This window comes from Actinia tenebrosa, unplaced genomic scaffold (assembly GCF_029948245.1).
Source record: "Actinia tenebrosa isolate PJP-AT-01 unplaced genomic scaffold, QUT_ActTen_1.0 PGA_scaffold12__29_contigs__length_12842862, whole genome shotgun sequence".
Taxonomy (NCBI): Eukaryota; Metazoa; Cnidaria; class Anthozoa; order Actiniaria; family Actiniidae; genus Actinia; species Actinia tenebrosa.
In genome coordinates, this window is record NW_028292572.1 from 4,954,450 (window position 1) to 4,971,355 (window position 16,906).

General features: G+C 36.1%; 1 protein-coding gene across 1 annotated transcript; it reads right to left on the bottom strand.

Moving 5' to 3' along the window:
* Nucleotides 1-6,781: 6,781 nt before the first annotated feature.
* On the bottom strand, nucleotides 6,782-13,716 carry LOC116302246 (2,3-bisphosphoglycerate-independent phosphoglycerate mutase). Its single transcript, XM_031711479.2, has 12 exons — nucleotides 13,531-13,716; nucleotides 12,724-12,896; nucleotides 11,843-11,959; nucleotides 11,526-11,658; nucleotides 10,825-11,003; nucleotides 10,567-10,660; nucleotides 10,305-10,414; nucleotides 9,671-9,797; nucleotides 8,931-9,079; nucleotides 8,294-8,411; nucleotides 7,910-8,044; nucleotides 6,782-7,391 (listed from the first exon to the last, which is right to left on the bottom strand). The coding sequence occupies exons 1-12, from the start codon at nucleotides 13,598-13,600 to the stop codon at nucleotides 7,249-7,251; spliced, it is 1,548 nt and encodes a 515-aa protein (XP_031567339.1). The 5' UTR covers nucleotides 13,601-13,716; the 3' UTR covers nucleotides 6,782-7,248.
* Nucleotides 13,717-16,906: the final 3,190 nt, after the last annotated feature.

A 16,906-nucleotide genomic window follows, 5' to 3' on the forward strand; every position in this document is an offset into this window, starting at 1 on the left:
GATCGATTTTGGTCCATTTTCACACCTCTTTCAAAATTATGCATTATTCATAAGAGATACAAAATAGGTCATTTTTGGCCATTTTTACGCAAAACGCATGGGCTATAGCCCATGGTTTTGATCGATTTTGGTCCATTTTCTCACCTTTTTCAAAATTATGCATTATTCATAAGAGATCCAAAATAGGTCATTTTGGGCGATTTTTAGGCAAATAGCATGGGCTATAGCCCATGGTTTTGATCGATTTTGGTCCACTTTCACACCTTTTTCAAAATTATGCATTATTCATAAGAGATCCAAAATAGGTCATTTTGGGCCATTTTTAGGCAAAAGGCAGGGGCTATAGCCCATGGTTTTGATCGATTTTGGTCCACTTTCACACCTTTTTCAAAATCATGCATTATTCATGAGATTAAAAATATAGGTTATTTTTGGGCCATTTTAAGGCAAAAGGCAGGGGCTATAGCCCATGGTTTTGATCGATTTCTGTCCATTTTCACACCTTTTTCAAAATTATGCATTATTCATAAGAGATCCAAAATAGGTCATTTTTGGCCATTTTTAGGCAAAAAGCATGGTTTTGATCGATTTTGGTCCATTGTCACACCTTTTTCAAAATTATGCATTATTCAGAAGATACAAAATAGGTTATTTTTGGCCATTTTTAGGCAAAAAGCATTGGCTATAGCCCATGGTTTTGATCGATTTTGGACCAGTTTCACACCTTTTTCAAAATTATGCATTATTCATAAGATACAAAATAGGTTATTTTTGGCCATTTTTAGGCAAAAAGCATGGGCTATAGCCCATGGTTTTGATCGATTTTGGTCCATTTTCACACCTTTTTCAAAATTATGCATTATTCATAAGAGATCCAAAATAGGTCTTTTTGGGCCAATTCTAGGCAAATAGCATGGGCTATAGCCCATGGTTTTGATCGATTTTGGTGCATTTTCAAACCTTTTTCAAATTATGCATTATTCATAAGAGATCCCAAATAGGTCATTTTTGGCCAATTTTAGGCAAAAAGCATAGGCTATAGCCCATGGTTTTGATCGATTTTGGTCCATTTTCACACCCATTTGAAAATTATGCATTATTCATAAGAGATCCAAAATAGGTCATTTTTGGCCATTTTTACGCAAAACGCATGGGCTATAGCCCATGGTTTTGATCGATTTTGGTGCATTTTCTCACCTTTTTCAAAATTATGCATTATTCATAAGAGATCCAAAATAGGTCATTTTGGGCCATTTTTAGGCAAATAGCATGGGCTATAGCCCATGGTTTTGATCGATTTTGTTGCATTTTCACACCTTTTTCAAATTATGCATTATTCATAAGAGATACAAAATAGGTCATTTTGGGCCATTTTTACGCAAAAAGCATAGGCTATAGCCCATGGTTATGATCGATTTTGGTCCATTTTCACACCTCTTTCAAAATTATGCATTATTCATAAGAGATATTAAATAGGTCATTTTTGGCCATTTTTACGCAAAACGCATGGGCTATAGCCCATGGTTTTGATCGATTTTGGTCCATTTTCTCACCCATTTGAAAATTATGCATTATTCATAAGAGATCCAAAATAGGTCATTTTGGGCCATTTTTAGGCAAATAGCATGGGCTATAGCCCATGGTTTTGATCGATTTTGGTCCAGTTTCACACCTTTTTCAAATTATGCATTATTCATAAGAGATCCAAAATAGGTCATTTTGGGCCATTTTTAGGCAAAAGGCAGGGGCTATAGCCCATGGTTTTGATCGATTTTGGTCCACTTTCACACCTTTTTCAAAATCATGCATTATTCATGAGATTAAAAATATAGGTTATTTTTGGGCCATTTTAAGGCAAAAGGCAGGGGCTATAGCCCATGGTTTTGATCGATTTCTGTCCATTTTCACACCTTTTTCAAAATTATGCATTATTCATAAGAGATCCAAAATAGGTTATTTTTGGCCATTTTTAGGCAAAAAGCATGGTTTTCATCGATTTTGGTCCATTGTCACACCTTTTTCAAAATTATGCATTATTCAGAAGATACAAAATAGGTTATTTTTGGCCATTTTTAGGCAAAAAGCATGGGCTATAGCCCATGGTTTTGATCGATTTTGGTCCATTTTCACAACTTTTTCAAAATCATGCATTATTCATGAGATACAAAATAGGTCATTTTGGGCCATTTTTACGCAAAAGGCAGGGGCTATAGCCCATGGTTTTGATCGATTTTGGTGCATTTTCACACCTTTTTCAAAATTATGCATTATTCATAAGAGATCCAAAATAGGTCATTTTTGGCCATTTTTAGGCAAATAGCATGGGCTATAGCCCATGGTTTTGATCGATTTTGGTCCATTTTCACACCCATTTGAAAATTATGCATTATTCATAAGAGATCCAAAATAGGTCATTTCTGGCCATTTTTACGCAAAACGCATGGGCTATAGCCCATGGTTTTGATCGATTTTGGTCCATTTTCTCACCTTTTTCAAAATTATGCATTATTCATAAGAGATCCAAAATAGGTTATTTTTGGCCATTTTTAGGCAAAAAGCATGGGCTATAGCCCATGGTTTTGATCGATTTTGGTCCATTTTCACACCTTTTTAAAAATTATGCATTATTCATAAAAGATACAAAATAGGTCATTTTGGGCCATTTTTAGGCAAAAGGCAGGGGCTATAGCCCATGGTTTTGATCGATTTTGGTGCATTTTCACACCTTTTTCAAAATTATGCATTATTCATAAGAGATCCAAAATAGGTCATTTTGGGCCAATTTTATGCAAATAGCATGGGCTATAGCCCATGGTTTTGATCGATTTTGGTGCATTTTCACACATTTTTCAAATTATGCATTATTCATAAGAGATCCAAAATAGGTCATTTTGGGCCATTTTTAGGCAAAAGGCATGGGCTATAGCCCATGGTTTTGATCGATTTTGGTCCATTTTCACACCCATTTGAAAATTAAGCATTATTCATAAGAGATACAAAATAGGTCATTTTTGGCCATTTTTACGCAAAACGCATGGGCTATAGCCCATGGTTTTGATCGATTTTGGTCCATTTTCTAACCTTTTTCAAAATTTTGCATTATTCATAAGAGATCCAAAATAGGTCATTTTGGGCCATTTTTAGCCAAATAGCATGGGCTATAGCCCATGGTTTTGATCGATTTTGGTGCACTTTCACACCTTTTTCAAAATTATGCATTATTCATAAGAGATCCAAAATAGGTCATTTTTGGCCATTGTTAGGCAAAAAGCATGGGCTATAGCCCATGGTTTTGATCGATTTTGGTCCATTTTTACACCCATTTGAAAATTATGCATTATTCATAAGAGATCCAAAATAGGTGATTTTGGGCCATTTTTAGGCAAAACGCACGGGCTATAGCCCATGGTTTTGATCGATTTTGGTCCATTTTCACACCTTTTTAAAAATTATGCATTATTCATAAGAGATCCTAAATAGGTCATTTTGGGCCAATTTTAGGCAAATAGCATGGGCTATAGCCCATGGTTTTGATCGATTTTGGTGCATTTTCACACCTTTTTCAAATTATGCATTATTCATAAGAGATCCAAAATAGGTCATATTTGGCCATTTTTAGGCAAATAGCATGGGCTATAGCCCATGGTTTTGATCGATTTTGGTCCATTTTCACACCTTTTTCAAAATTATGCATTATTCATAAGAGATCCAAAATAGGTTATTTTTGGCCATTTTTAGGCAAAAAGCATGGGCTATAGCCCATGGTTTTGATCGATTTTGGTCCATTTTCACACCTTTTTAAAAATTATGCATTATTCATAAAAGATACAAAATAGGTCATTTTGGGCCATTTTTAGGCAAAAGGCAGGGGCTATAGCCCATGGTTTTGATCGATTTTGGTGCATTTTCACACCTTTTTCAAAATTATGCATTATTCACAAGAGATCCAAAATAGGTCATTTTGGGCCAATTTTAGGCAAATAGCATGGGCTATAGCCCATGGTTTTGATCGATTTTGGTGCATTTTCACACATTTTTCAAATTATGCATTATTCATAAGAGATCCAAAATAGGTCATTTTGGGCCATTTTTAGGCAAAATGCATGGGCTATAGCCCATGGTTTTGATCGATTTTGGTCCATTTTCACACCCATTTGAAAATTAAGCATTATTCATAAGAGATACAAAATAGGTCATTTTTGGCCATTTTTACGCAAAACGCATGGGCTATAGCCCATGGTTTTGATCGATTTTGGTCCATTTTCTCACCTTTTTCAAAATTATGCATTATTCATAAGAGATCCAAAATAGGTCATTTTGGGCCATTTTTAGCCAAATAGCATGGGCTATAGCCCATGGTTTTGATCGATTTTGGTGCACTTTCACACCTTTTTCAAAATTATGCATTATTCATAAGAGATCCAAAATAGGTCATTTTTGGCCATTGTTAGGCAAAAAGCATGGGCTATAGCCCATGGTTTTGATCGATTTTGGTCCATTTTCACACCCATTTGAAAATTATGCATTATTCATAAGAGATCCAAAATAGGTGATTTTGGGCCATTTTTAGGCAAAACGCACGGGCTATAGCCCATGGTTTTGATCGATTTTGGTCCATTTTCACACCTTTTTAAAAATTATGCATTATTCATAAGAGATCCAAAATAGGTCATTTTGGGCCAATTTTAGGCAAATAGCATGGGCTATAGCCCATGGTTTTGATCGATTTTGGTGCATTTTCACACCTTTTTCAAATTATGCATTATTCATAAGAGATCCAAAATAGGTCATATTTGGCCATTTTTAGGCAAATAGCATGGGCTATAGCCCATGGTTTTGATCGATTTTGGTCCATTTTCACACCCATTTGAAAATTATGCATTATTCATAAGAGATCCAAAATAGGTCATTTTGGGCCATTTTTACGCAAAACGCATGGGCTATAGCCCATGGTTTTGATCGATTTTGGTCCATTTTCACACCTTTTTCAAAATTATGCATTATTCATAAGAGATCCAAAATAGGTTATTTTTGGCCATTTTTAGGCAAAAAGCATGGGCTATAGCCCATGGTTTTGATCGATTTTGGTCCATTTTCACACCCATTTGAAAATTATGCATTATTCATAAGAGATCCAAAATAGGTCATTTTGGGCCATTTTTAGGCAAAACGCACGGGCTATAGCCCATGGTTTTGATCGATTTTGGTCCATTTTCACACCTTTTTAAAAATTATGCATTATTCATAAGAGATCCAAAATAGGTCATTTTGGGCCAATTTTAGGCAAATAGCATGGGCTATAGCCCATGGTTTTGATCGATTTTGGTGCATTTTCACACCTTTTTCAAATTATGCATTATTCATAAGAGATCCAAAATAGGTCATATTTGGCCATTTTTAGGCAAATAGCATGGGCTATAGCCCATGGTTTTGATCGATTTTGGTCCATTTTCACACCCATTTGAAAATTATGCATTATTCATAAGAGATCCAAAATAGGTCATTTTGGGCCATTTTTACGCAAAACGCATGGGCTATAGCCCATGGTTTTGATCGATTTTGGTCCATTTTCTCACCTTTTTCAAAATTATGCATTATTCATAAGAGATACAAAATAGGTTATTTTTGGCCATTTATAGGCAAAAAGCATGGGCTATAGCCCATGGTTTTGATCGATTTTGGTCCATTTTCACACCTTTTTCAAAATTATGCATTATTCATGAGATACAAAATAGGTCATTTTGGGCCATTTTTAGGCAAAAGGCAGGGGCTATAGCCCATGGTTTTGATCGATTTTGGTGCATTTTCACACCTTTTTCAAAATTATGCATTATTCATAAGAGATCCAAAATAGGTCATTTTGGGCCAATTTTAGGCAAATAGCATGGGCTATAGCCCATGGTTTTGATCGATTTTGGTCCATTTTCACACCCATTTGAAAATTATGCATTATTCATAAGAGATACAAAATAGGTCATTTTTGGCCATTTTTACGCAAAACGCATGGGCTATAGCCCATGGTTTTGATCGATTTTGGTCCATTTTCTCACCTTTTTCAAAATTATGCATTCTTCATAAGAGATCCAAAATAGGTCATTTTGGGCCATTTTTAGGCAAATAGCATGGGCTATAGCCCATGGTTTTGATCGATTTTGGTGCATTTTCACACCTTTTTCAAATTATGCATCATTCATAAGAGATCCAAAATAGGTCATTTTTGGCCATTGTTAGGCAAAAAGCATGGGCTATAGCCCATGGTTTTGATCGATTTTGGTCCATTTTCACACCCATTTGAAAATGATGCATTATTCATAAGAGATACAAAATAGGTCATTTTTGGCCATTTTTACGCAAAACGCATGGGCTATAGCTCATGGTTTTGATCGATTTTGGTCCATTTTCTCACCTTTTTTAAAGTTATGCATTATTCATAAGAGATACAAAATAGGTTATTTTTGGCCATTTTTAGGCAAAAAGCATGGGCCATAGTCCATGGTTTTGATCGATTTTGGTCCATTTTCACACCCATTTGAAAATTATGCATTATTCATAAGAGATAGAAAATAGGTCATTTTTGGCCATATACATTAATTACGTTAATATTTAGTACTATTATAATCTAATTCTTCTTTTTTCTAAGGTCACTATCTGGCTATTACATTGTAATCAGTACACATTCTTTCATGGGATTATGAAAAACACTCTATCTAAACAAACAGCTACTGTTATATTGTGAAGCAGTATTAATAATATTATATTTGGTTAAAAGAAATTATTCACCAAAAGTTAATATATTTTTATTTTAATAATATGAGACTCTAAAACGCTCTGAATATTGAGAGCACAAACACTAAATACCACAATTATGTATTCTGTAATTAAATTATTCTAGTTTTGAGACCTTTACCATAAAAAAATCCTGTATAGAACAGCTCTAATCTTCTTGTCATTATTTTCCTTAGTATCATAAATGGAATCTTAAACGTCATGACTCTTCTAGCCTGGCAACTTGACTAGAAGTGTCATTGTCTTTGATCAAAGTTTTTACTTCCGTCCATTAAAATTTATAATTGACAATGACACTTCTAGAGCTGTCTGGCTATCAGAGTCATGAAAGATAGCAGAATTGCAAAAAAAACTTCACAGAATCATGAAAACAGCCCATGTTAAGTTTGTCTCGTACTTGAAAGAACCAAAGATTCATATCAGGTGCACCATCCAAAAGGTCTTGACTAAAGTTTATACAGCTTATTTTTGTAGGAGAGATTGTCCTGTCATCTCTTCTGGGATGTCAAGTCCCATCACCTCAAGAACAGTTGGAGCTACGTCACATAACGCTGCATTGTGGGTAAACTCTCTGTACTTATGTCCACCCGTCATTATCAATGGCACTGAAATAAGAGGATGCAAAAAATTTTGTCCCATTCTCATAGCAGTGCTTAAATTATGGACCACAAATAACTATAAACCCCCAACCAAAAGACACCCTACCGATATACTAACAAAAAACTGACACCCTACCGAAAAAGTACTGACACCCTAATGATATACTACCGATGATGTGCAAATAATGCACCATCACTCTAATGACACCGATTTTAGAGTTGGGAAGATACAGGAATTAAAAAGGGAGTTCTGTTTCAAGGGGCATCCATCTATAAAAGAGGCAGAACCCAAAAAAACGAAATCCAATTTCATAAGGGGAGGGGTGAGAGGAAGCGGGACCAAGGAAGGCTCCTTGCAGTTACAGACATCCAAGCAGCACAAACTAAGTTTTTGCGGATACAAAATCTGGGTTCCCATTTGGGACGGGTTTGGGGATAGGTTTGGGGGTGGGGGCTTGGGGGGCAGGGGGAGGTACTTTAGTCTTCCAAGGTTTTGGTAATGCCATAAAAAGAAGAGTGCTTACCTCGGTTAGTAGTGTGTGCAGTATGTGGACCCCCCTGTTCACTGATCATTTGTTCGGCATTGCCATGATCAGATGTTATCATCAGCGTAAAGTTGTGCTTTTGGCAGGCTTCATAGATTCTACCTATTGCAGCATCTGACAATTAAAATAAACACAATGACTAGGATTAATTAGACTGTAGCCAGGATAATGGTGTTTAAAAAGAGCAAATTTAAAAATTTAAATTTTTGAAATAATTTGGGAAAAGCATTTCCCCCCTTCTCATCACCATGGTTTTTGTGGATATTGGTTCAACCCTCACCTTGGAATTTACATGCATGTTTATATCACAGTATATAGAAACATGTGCTGTGTTATATTCCTAATATATATACAATACTGTACCTGTAGCAGCACAAGCAACAACAGCAGCTTCATACTTCCCAGTATGACCAACCATGTCAGGTGGGGCAAAGTTGCACATCACAAATGGGTGCTTGCCTTCATGGATAGCTTTACAGACCTTCAATACATTCATAAAGTACATGTTTTGGATGACAATCAATGCTGAATAAATTGTCACTCATAATTAAGAACAAGAATGATTAAGAGACGTGGGCAAGGGACCTAGCATTAGACCTCTTGACAGTAATTCAGCTAATAAACTAGTGGTCCTCCTTTAACATCTCTATCTCATAAGGGATGGAACCGCCACTAACATGGTGAAAGTCTAACCACATGCAGATGTAATTACAAAGGCAGCATCTTCTAAATTATTTATTTATATTTAGAGGCTTTCATCACGCTTTTTGACTTACAAAGGAGAACAAGAACAAAAAAAAAAAAAAAAAGAAAAAAAAAGAAAAAGAAAGAAAGAAATTCAAAAGCAAACAAGCATGATGAGGGGTGGGCAAATGGACTTGAGCTCCTGGCTTAAGACCCTGAGTCAAGCCTTGAACCATGACCTCCTGCACTATAGACTGACACTATAGCTAACTGTGCGGCAGTCAAAGAAGTCACAATCAATAACAAACCTTCTTACCTCATCAGCAACACCAGCTGAACTCATAGGAGGTTCCAAGTCATAGGTAGGAACTTTTGGCGACGGCACAAGCTTGCGATCCTCTAAATCAAATTTAGCTTCAACACCACCGTTGAAGAAGAATGTTACGTGTGCATATTTTTCAGTTTCTAGAAAAACAAAAATGTAGAAAAATTAGTTACAAAATATCTAGATTTAGAGTAATAAAGATGACACAACTTTGAAGTTTTCTAATCCCAAGTTCTTAATTATTATAACATTACTGAACACAGTACAGCACAAAAGTGTTTTCCTCTTGTATACATGTAGAATTAATTTTAAAATATAGGTTTTCATTTGGCATGCTATGCACTCTCATAACGCACTCAACATCAACCAATGAGGAACCAAAACTTATTATAACAGTTATTTAATAATTAATTTATGCACAATCTTCTCTGATGGAATCAAGGATGGTGTAGCGGTAGTACACCTGCCTTTGACCCTTGGGGTTTTAGGTTCCAATCCTGGACTTGGCAAATTACAATCATGTGAGTAAGTTTGTTGTTAGGACTCTCTCTTAATTTAAGGGCTTTTCTTTGGGTCCTCTGGTTTTCCTCCCTCAGCTAGCCCAACATGCAACTGTAAAACACTATTATTTTGATCTGTGAGTTAACCCTGTTTTGACTTTGAGTCAGAGTCTGCTTCACTGTATCAATACCACTTGAAGGTTTTTTTTAAACAACAACAAGCATATGTACCTGCACAATGATACTGTGGAACTTTTTTGCTACCAAGCCATTCTGCGAGGACATTCTTGGGTACTTCTGGAGGAAACATCACATCAAATGGAAACTCTTTCTTGTACTCTGTCATAGTGATATGATGCTGAAAATGAAAAAATTAGTAGTTCAGTGAAATAAGCAGATTATCATGTGCTTTATGACCAGCCAACAAACGTCTACTGACTGTCAGCCAGTAGTTGTCCATGTACATCAGCCCGCAGCAAGACTAAAAAGGCCTCAAAAAAGCATTAAGTCACAGAGTCAGCTGATCGTTGACTGACAGACAGCCATTTCCTGGCTGTTAATCAGCCAATCATTGGTCAACAGTTGGTCGATCATCAGTACACATCATCATCAATGTTGTTGGGTGCTCAGGATCATTTCCAACATGAGCAGGAATCATGTTTCATCTTGTATTTTATTTGCGATTGTATTTTAAACAGTCCAGTGATCAATAGTCGGCCAACTAACATTGGCCACTATACAGCAGAGTATTGACTGACATGTGTCGGTTGTTCATAATCGGTATAATGCATCTACAGTGTATTACGTTGCTTTTTAATAAGGACAACAAATGAGATAATTTACTAACAGTAGTTATTAAGCATACCAGGTTCTTTGGAATCACATCTGTTTCAAATGGTGGTTTTATGCCAATGGCTTCATTGATTTGCCTCATACGGTCAGCCCGGAAATCAAAGAAGCACAAAGTATCTCCATCTTTGAAGAAAGTCAAACAAACAATAATAAATAATAGATCAATAGATGAGATAAATGAGATACCTATGGATAGATTGATGGATGGATAGGTGCAGATGGATGCACAGACAGGTGTATAGATAGACATATGGATGGATAGAATCATAACTAACCTTGTATTCTCCCTTCAGGATCAACAATGATTGGTTTTAGAAATTCATCTGTCTCATGCTTATCACCTTCTGCTTCATAACGGCTCTTAATTACCTGAATATCAACAAACAGTTATCACCACATAGAACATAATTATGAATGAAATTATATATTATAATGATGGGTGTTAAAAACAAGCATAATTTCCAGGACAACTACTTAGTATTATAAGAATTTAAGGGACAGGCAATAATGAAAAAAAACTTTGAAAAACTTACATCTATGCATTTATTAAGAGTTGTTGTCTCTCCTTTGCCTTGAACAAGACCTTCAAAGGCAATCTTGATTCTTTCCCATCTCTTGTCTCTGTCCATAGCATAGTACCGTCCAGTAATAGTCGCAAGTGAACCATAATTAAGTTCCTTTAACTTGTCGATTACTTGCTGCACATAACCAACTATAAATAAAATTATTAAATTATAAATAATAAATAAAGAAAACCACAACAGAAATCATTTGATTATGAATAATTAATATAGAAAAACACAACAGAAATCGTTGTCGCAGGAGAAGTCTGTGAATCGGATTTACAGAATCCTCCTTATTTCCATTCAACTTCACCATGGATTTTCTCAACCAAACTTACTCCAATAAGCTCAAAAAATTAAGTAAAACATGAAACTATACTCCTAGACATTTTATTAGTAGTATACAATATTTGCATCTGATCTGTATAGGTTTACAAAGGTTCCCTTCCAGCTAGCTCTAGTATTAATGCTGATACAGACTGGCTTCTCATATTGTGTAATCATGTACTTTATGACCAGCCAACAGGTGGTTGGTGTTGGTCGACTATTGACCAACAGTCAGGCGATAGTCAGCTGACACGTGTCGGCCAGTCATGAAGTGCACAATTACCCTACACTCATATTGTACAGTATATAGTTATAGGTATTAGCTTGCTCTATCAACTATTCACCTCCACTAGTAGGGCGTGTATCTCTACCATCTGAGAAGAACTGGATGAATGTTTTGGGCACACCAAGTTCCTTTACTGCTTCAACGAGACCAAAAAGTTGATCGATGTGCGAGTGGACTCCACCATCACTTATCTTAAAAACAAAAGAACAATCAAAATTATCTTATTAATTAAAAAGAAAAAAATAGAAAATAAACAAAAATATATAATTATGTAAAAATTTACAGGATTGTCCAAAATGAGATGACTTCAATTATTTATCTGCTTAATAATAATAACATCTGCTTACAATATCTTTAATAGCAAATTTTATTTACCAATCCTAGAAAATGAAATCTGCCATTTGATTTCTTTGCTCTTTCAGCTGCAGCTGCTAGTGCTTTGTTCGTGGACAATTTGCGCTGCTCCACAGCCATGTTTATTCTAACAATATCCTAAAAGAAAATGAACAAGACACACATTTAAATGAAGAACTTCTTGTCTCTAAGTTTGATCCAACCCTGAAACATCTAACTTACAGATCAAACCCTGAAATAACCTCTGGGCTGACCAAAGTCAGGGCATGGCTGACTCATCACAGATCAAACCCTGAAACAACCTCTGGGCTGACCTAAGTCAGGGCATGGCTAACTCACAGATCAAAACCTGAAAAAACCTCTGGGCTAACCTAAGTCAGGGCATGGCTGACTCACAGATCGAACCCCTGAAACAACCTCTGGGCTAACCTAAGTCAGGGCATGGATAACTCACAGATCAAAACCTGAAACAACCTCTGGGCTAACCTAAGTCAGGGTATGGCTAACTCACAGATCAAATGCAAATTTACCATGTTGGGTTTTGAGGAGGGAGGAAAACCAGAGAACCCAGAGAAAACCCTCAAATCAAGGGCAAGGCTCAAGGCTCACTCACATGTTATACAAGAACTACAAAAACACAAGAAATCAGAGGTGAGAGGCAAAAGCAACATGCCAATGGCCACTATATCATCCTGCATCCTAAAGCACAATAGATTATCCCTCTCTAAATTATCTTCAATGCTACTACATGTAGGCTAGCATGGGTATGCGAAAGAAATCACGCACTTTTTCGATTGATCTTCTTTTGTATTTTCATGTTAGCCTCACGATAAAGATGAGAGGAAATTTTATGTTATGCTTATTTACTGAAGCATGGTGTGTGATATAAATATACTACATACCTGATAGACTACGCGTCCAGCACCAATATTAAGATGTCCTACTTCAGAATTACCCATCAAGCCATCTGGTAGTCCTACTGATAGGCCTGATGCATCAAGGGTAGCATACGCACAATCCTTGCCGGCAGCAAAGCTGTCCATTACTGGGGTCTCGGCATGATATATAGCATTCCCTGTTGTATAATTACAATCATATATTGAGTATATTATGTACACAATTTTGGAGTAAGTGTGGATTAGAATCAAATTAACGGTATTACTGTTACTATTATTATTAGTATCATTACAGATCCCCCTCCCCATACAATGAATTCTTTGCACCTATGGAGGATGGGCAGGAAAGAAATATTCATTCAGTCCTCCATCTGTTCCTTTGACTTCAACAGATATTACATTTCTAAAAAATCCCTATGATCAGTCATCAATCCTCCTTTTGATTGCATTAGCTTATAAAATGCACATATCGCTTTCTTGCGAGTTAAATAGCCAACACATTTTGCTGTAGGAATTCGACGTTTATTTGAAGTGGTTATTATCTGAGCAGCTGAAGCAAAATTGACATTAACTTATGCAAATTTGACGAATAATTTTGCAAACGACCTGAGTTCAGCTTAAAAGAGAAACTAGAAATGTAAAGAAAGGACATGGACAATTGGAGAAGACTACGACCTAAGGCACAGAGGATTTAAAATAAAAGACTACATATCGCAATCACCAAGGATTGAGATCCTTTTTTCACTATTTGTTTTACCGGTGATGTTGTCATTTGCTACGTGCACAAAATCATGCTTTTGTCCAGCAACTAACCTTCTGTTTTCTCTGATATCCCCCAGCCATCAATGACAATAAGGCACACTTTGTTTTTGACTTCTGCCATTGCTGTGCGGGTTTAGTAAAGGGATTTATGCAAGAACAGAATATCAAAGTGTCGAGTTGTTCAGTTTTTCCACCAGACGAACACTGACCGGTGACAAGAAAGGGCCTGCTGTACTACACGGTCAGGGGATATACCCTGTAATGTAGGCCCTAGGCTGTACGCGGCTGGCTACGGACAGACAGACACACGGACGTACAATACATGGAAATTTTATCAACATTTCTCTACAGACTGTTATTCTTTCGGTTTTATTTGTTTTTTCGTTCTCTCTCTTTCTTTCTGTTTTCCTTTCTCTATCTTTATTTCTTACCTACCTCTTTCCCTTCTTCTTCCCTGGCGGTGTTTCCATTCCTGGCAAAGTGGTAGTGAAGGGGAACGGGGATATTGAAGAGCTTTCGAATTCCTACAAGTCTTTCTTTCTTTTTTTTCATTCTTTCATTCATTTTTCTTCCTTCCTTCTATTCATTTATTCTTCTTTTATTTAATTTTTATTCATTCATTTTCCTTTCTTCTTTTCTCTTTCTTTCTTTGTTTCTTTCTTTCTTTGTTTCTTTCTTCTTTCTTGTTTCTTGTTTCTTTGTTTCTTTCTTTCTTCGTTTCTTTCTTTCTTTCTTTCTTTTCTTCCATCTTGTCTCTTTCTTTCCTTCTTCCTCTTGTCTTCTTTCCTTTTCATCTTCTTTCTTTTTTTTTTCCTTCCTTCCTTCCTTTCTTTTGTTCTTTCTTCCTTGATTTTCTTTCTTTCTTCTGTCTTTCTTTCTGTCTTTTTCTCTTCCGATCGACTCTAGTCTCTAGTTGAAAGAAAGGAGGATTGAAATCATTGGAAATCACTACACTTGCAAAAGTACATAACTGTTGTTTATTGGTGTTTTTTTATGCATTTTAAGAAATATTTATTTACATATTAACTTGATCCAATGTAACTAGAGTAACATAGCTAACAATGCAATCCAACAGAAGTGCTTTTGTGTCCTTACCACACAATCCCTTCATGTTTAATGTTTTTATTTTAAGAGTCCTTCCAGGCTGCGCCCATTTTTTCATGTCCGACGAAATCCGTATTCCTTTTTTGAGATATAAATTTTGTAGATGAGGAATTCCATCATGTTGATTATAAAGTTGCATCATTTACATTTGTGTTTCGTTGTCTCTTGTCTATGTTTTTGGTTTCAATTTTACCATGGCGTTTTATTGTCGACAAAGAACGACATTACGCAGATATTGCACAGGCAGCCCAAAGAACTCGTAGTAAAATACTTGATGTTGTCCAAGTAATAACCTAAGTAGCTTAGTAACCTAGCACACCACAGCTAGTCCATACTTCATTACTGAATGTGGGTCGCAGCCGGGTAAAAATGTTTTGTAGAAGAGCCCGCTCTTATAGTGTTCAGTCGTGATATCCAACTGCATAGGTGCATTAGCAGAAATGTTTATGAAAAACCAAGGTTTTTCTTTTTGTTGTCTGTTTCATCCCCATCAAACATTGCCAGGTCAAGACCATCGAGAATAGAGTTAATATCGCCATCTTTTGTTATTGCATAAGTTGCGCTTCGACCTGGAAAAAAAGTGTCATTGTTTTATGAGAATAGCATTGGAATTCAGGCGTTAAAATCTTGATCATGGGGTCGCATTTAAAACTGCAGAACCTGCCGTTCACATTTCGGGATTTTTCATGCAAAAGAAAAACGAAAGAAAAAAAGAGAAGATAAAAAACACCCCGCTGGTTGATGTCCAGATGTCATGTGAGTGATCATCCTCCGCCATTTTTGAACACAGATAATCATTGCGGAGCTTGATTCGTTTATTCGTATATACACGCAATAGATGGATATTCCGGTCCTTTTCTGTAACATTTTTCACTCAATTTTTGAATTTACCCTTATCCAATCTAATATTGCGGACAACGATCACGTAACCGGTAAGTGTTGGGGCCTTTCTAACTCACCTCCTGTCCATTCGTTTACTGAGAAATAAAATACACCTATAACAATAAAATACATATGTTTAGTTTGGTATCCCTATCAATATAATGTATTTGGCCTTTGATGCAAGATTGGCCAATCGAAGACCATGATCATCGGCGACTTTACTAGTAACTCGTAAAAGTCCTCTGTAAGGTTACTGAAAAAGCACCTACCAACCCCCTTCCCTATCCCCGCATCTTATCCGACTAGAGAGAGAGAGAGAGAGAGAAAGATAGAGCATCAATGTCTATACGTTACCATATATATATTAGGACGTAAAACCAAGCGTAATAGGTGACCTACTAGGAGCTGGTCATTATTAATCACCATTATTAAATCAGGGAGAGGTTTAGACAACTGGAGGGGGATAAGGTAAATATTGATAGGAATAAAAGGGGGATCACTCAGTAGTAAGCACTTATAAGGCGTGGATCATTTAAATTATACTGTCTCTTGGATGGTATCAGTCTTTGTGATATTTAATTAAAAATCCCCAGACCCTGCCCCAGTCAAATAATGACCGCTCCCTAATTAGAAGAGAGCAAATGTCAACCAGTGAGATTCAATTGCAAGTATTCTTCTCACTTCTTCTTCTTATGTTCCTAATTAATTAATCTGATATGACTATTGTCGGTGTTCCATTTGTCCTTTTGTTCTCAAAGGCTCTTGGGGATATTTTGGTTGAGTGTTGTAAACTAACCTTTTTTTGTTTCCTTAAAGCTGCTATTTGAAGAGAATGTTTTCGCCGAAGCTCTTCGTATGTTTGTTTAAATTTCTCATGGAATTCATTCAAGTCTTTTCGCATTTCTTGTACAATCATATTTATGTCTTTTTTTGGCAGGAAGCTTTGCCCATAGAGGCCACGAACCCTCAATTATCTTTACCTTGATGGTTGAAATGATGAATAAAAAATGGAACACTGCTGACAACAATTCATTGCATCCAGCAACTGATAAGCTAATGACTGTAGAACAATGATTTCAAATATAACTTCTAATGAAACGCGCGCGCGCAAAAAAATGATGTTGATGAATATAAATTCTAGTTTAATGCTAGGAATATATGGCAAATGAATTGAAAAAAAAGTAAAAAAAATTATGTAAAATATAAATATAAATTCTAATCTATGAAAAATTATGTCAAATATAAAATTCAATGTTTTAGTTTCTAGGGTTTGTATAGCCTCTGTCGTAGAAGATTCAAGTGAATATGAAAAGTGGAGCTATCGTCTACTGGAAGTGTGCGAGAAGGTAAAAGAGCTTACCCTCAAACTCAATCATATTTTCCGTATACAATTTTATTTCCTATGCACTAAAATCGAGATGCTCCTTCCATTTATGTGGTT

Coding starts and splice junctions, on each gene's coding strand:
- LOC116302246 (XM_031711479.2), bottom strand. CDS start 13,600: ATGGCAGAAGTCAAAAACAAAGTGTGCCTTATTGTCATTGATGGCTGG. Junction 9,798..10,304: donor ATGTGATTCCAAAGAACCTG/GTATGCTTAATA, acceptor TTTCATTTTCAG/CATCATATCACTATGACAGA. Junction 9,080..9,670: donor TCCACAGTATCATTGTGCAG/GTACATATGCTT, acceptor TTGTTTTTCTAG/AAACTGAAAAATATGCACAC.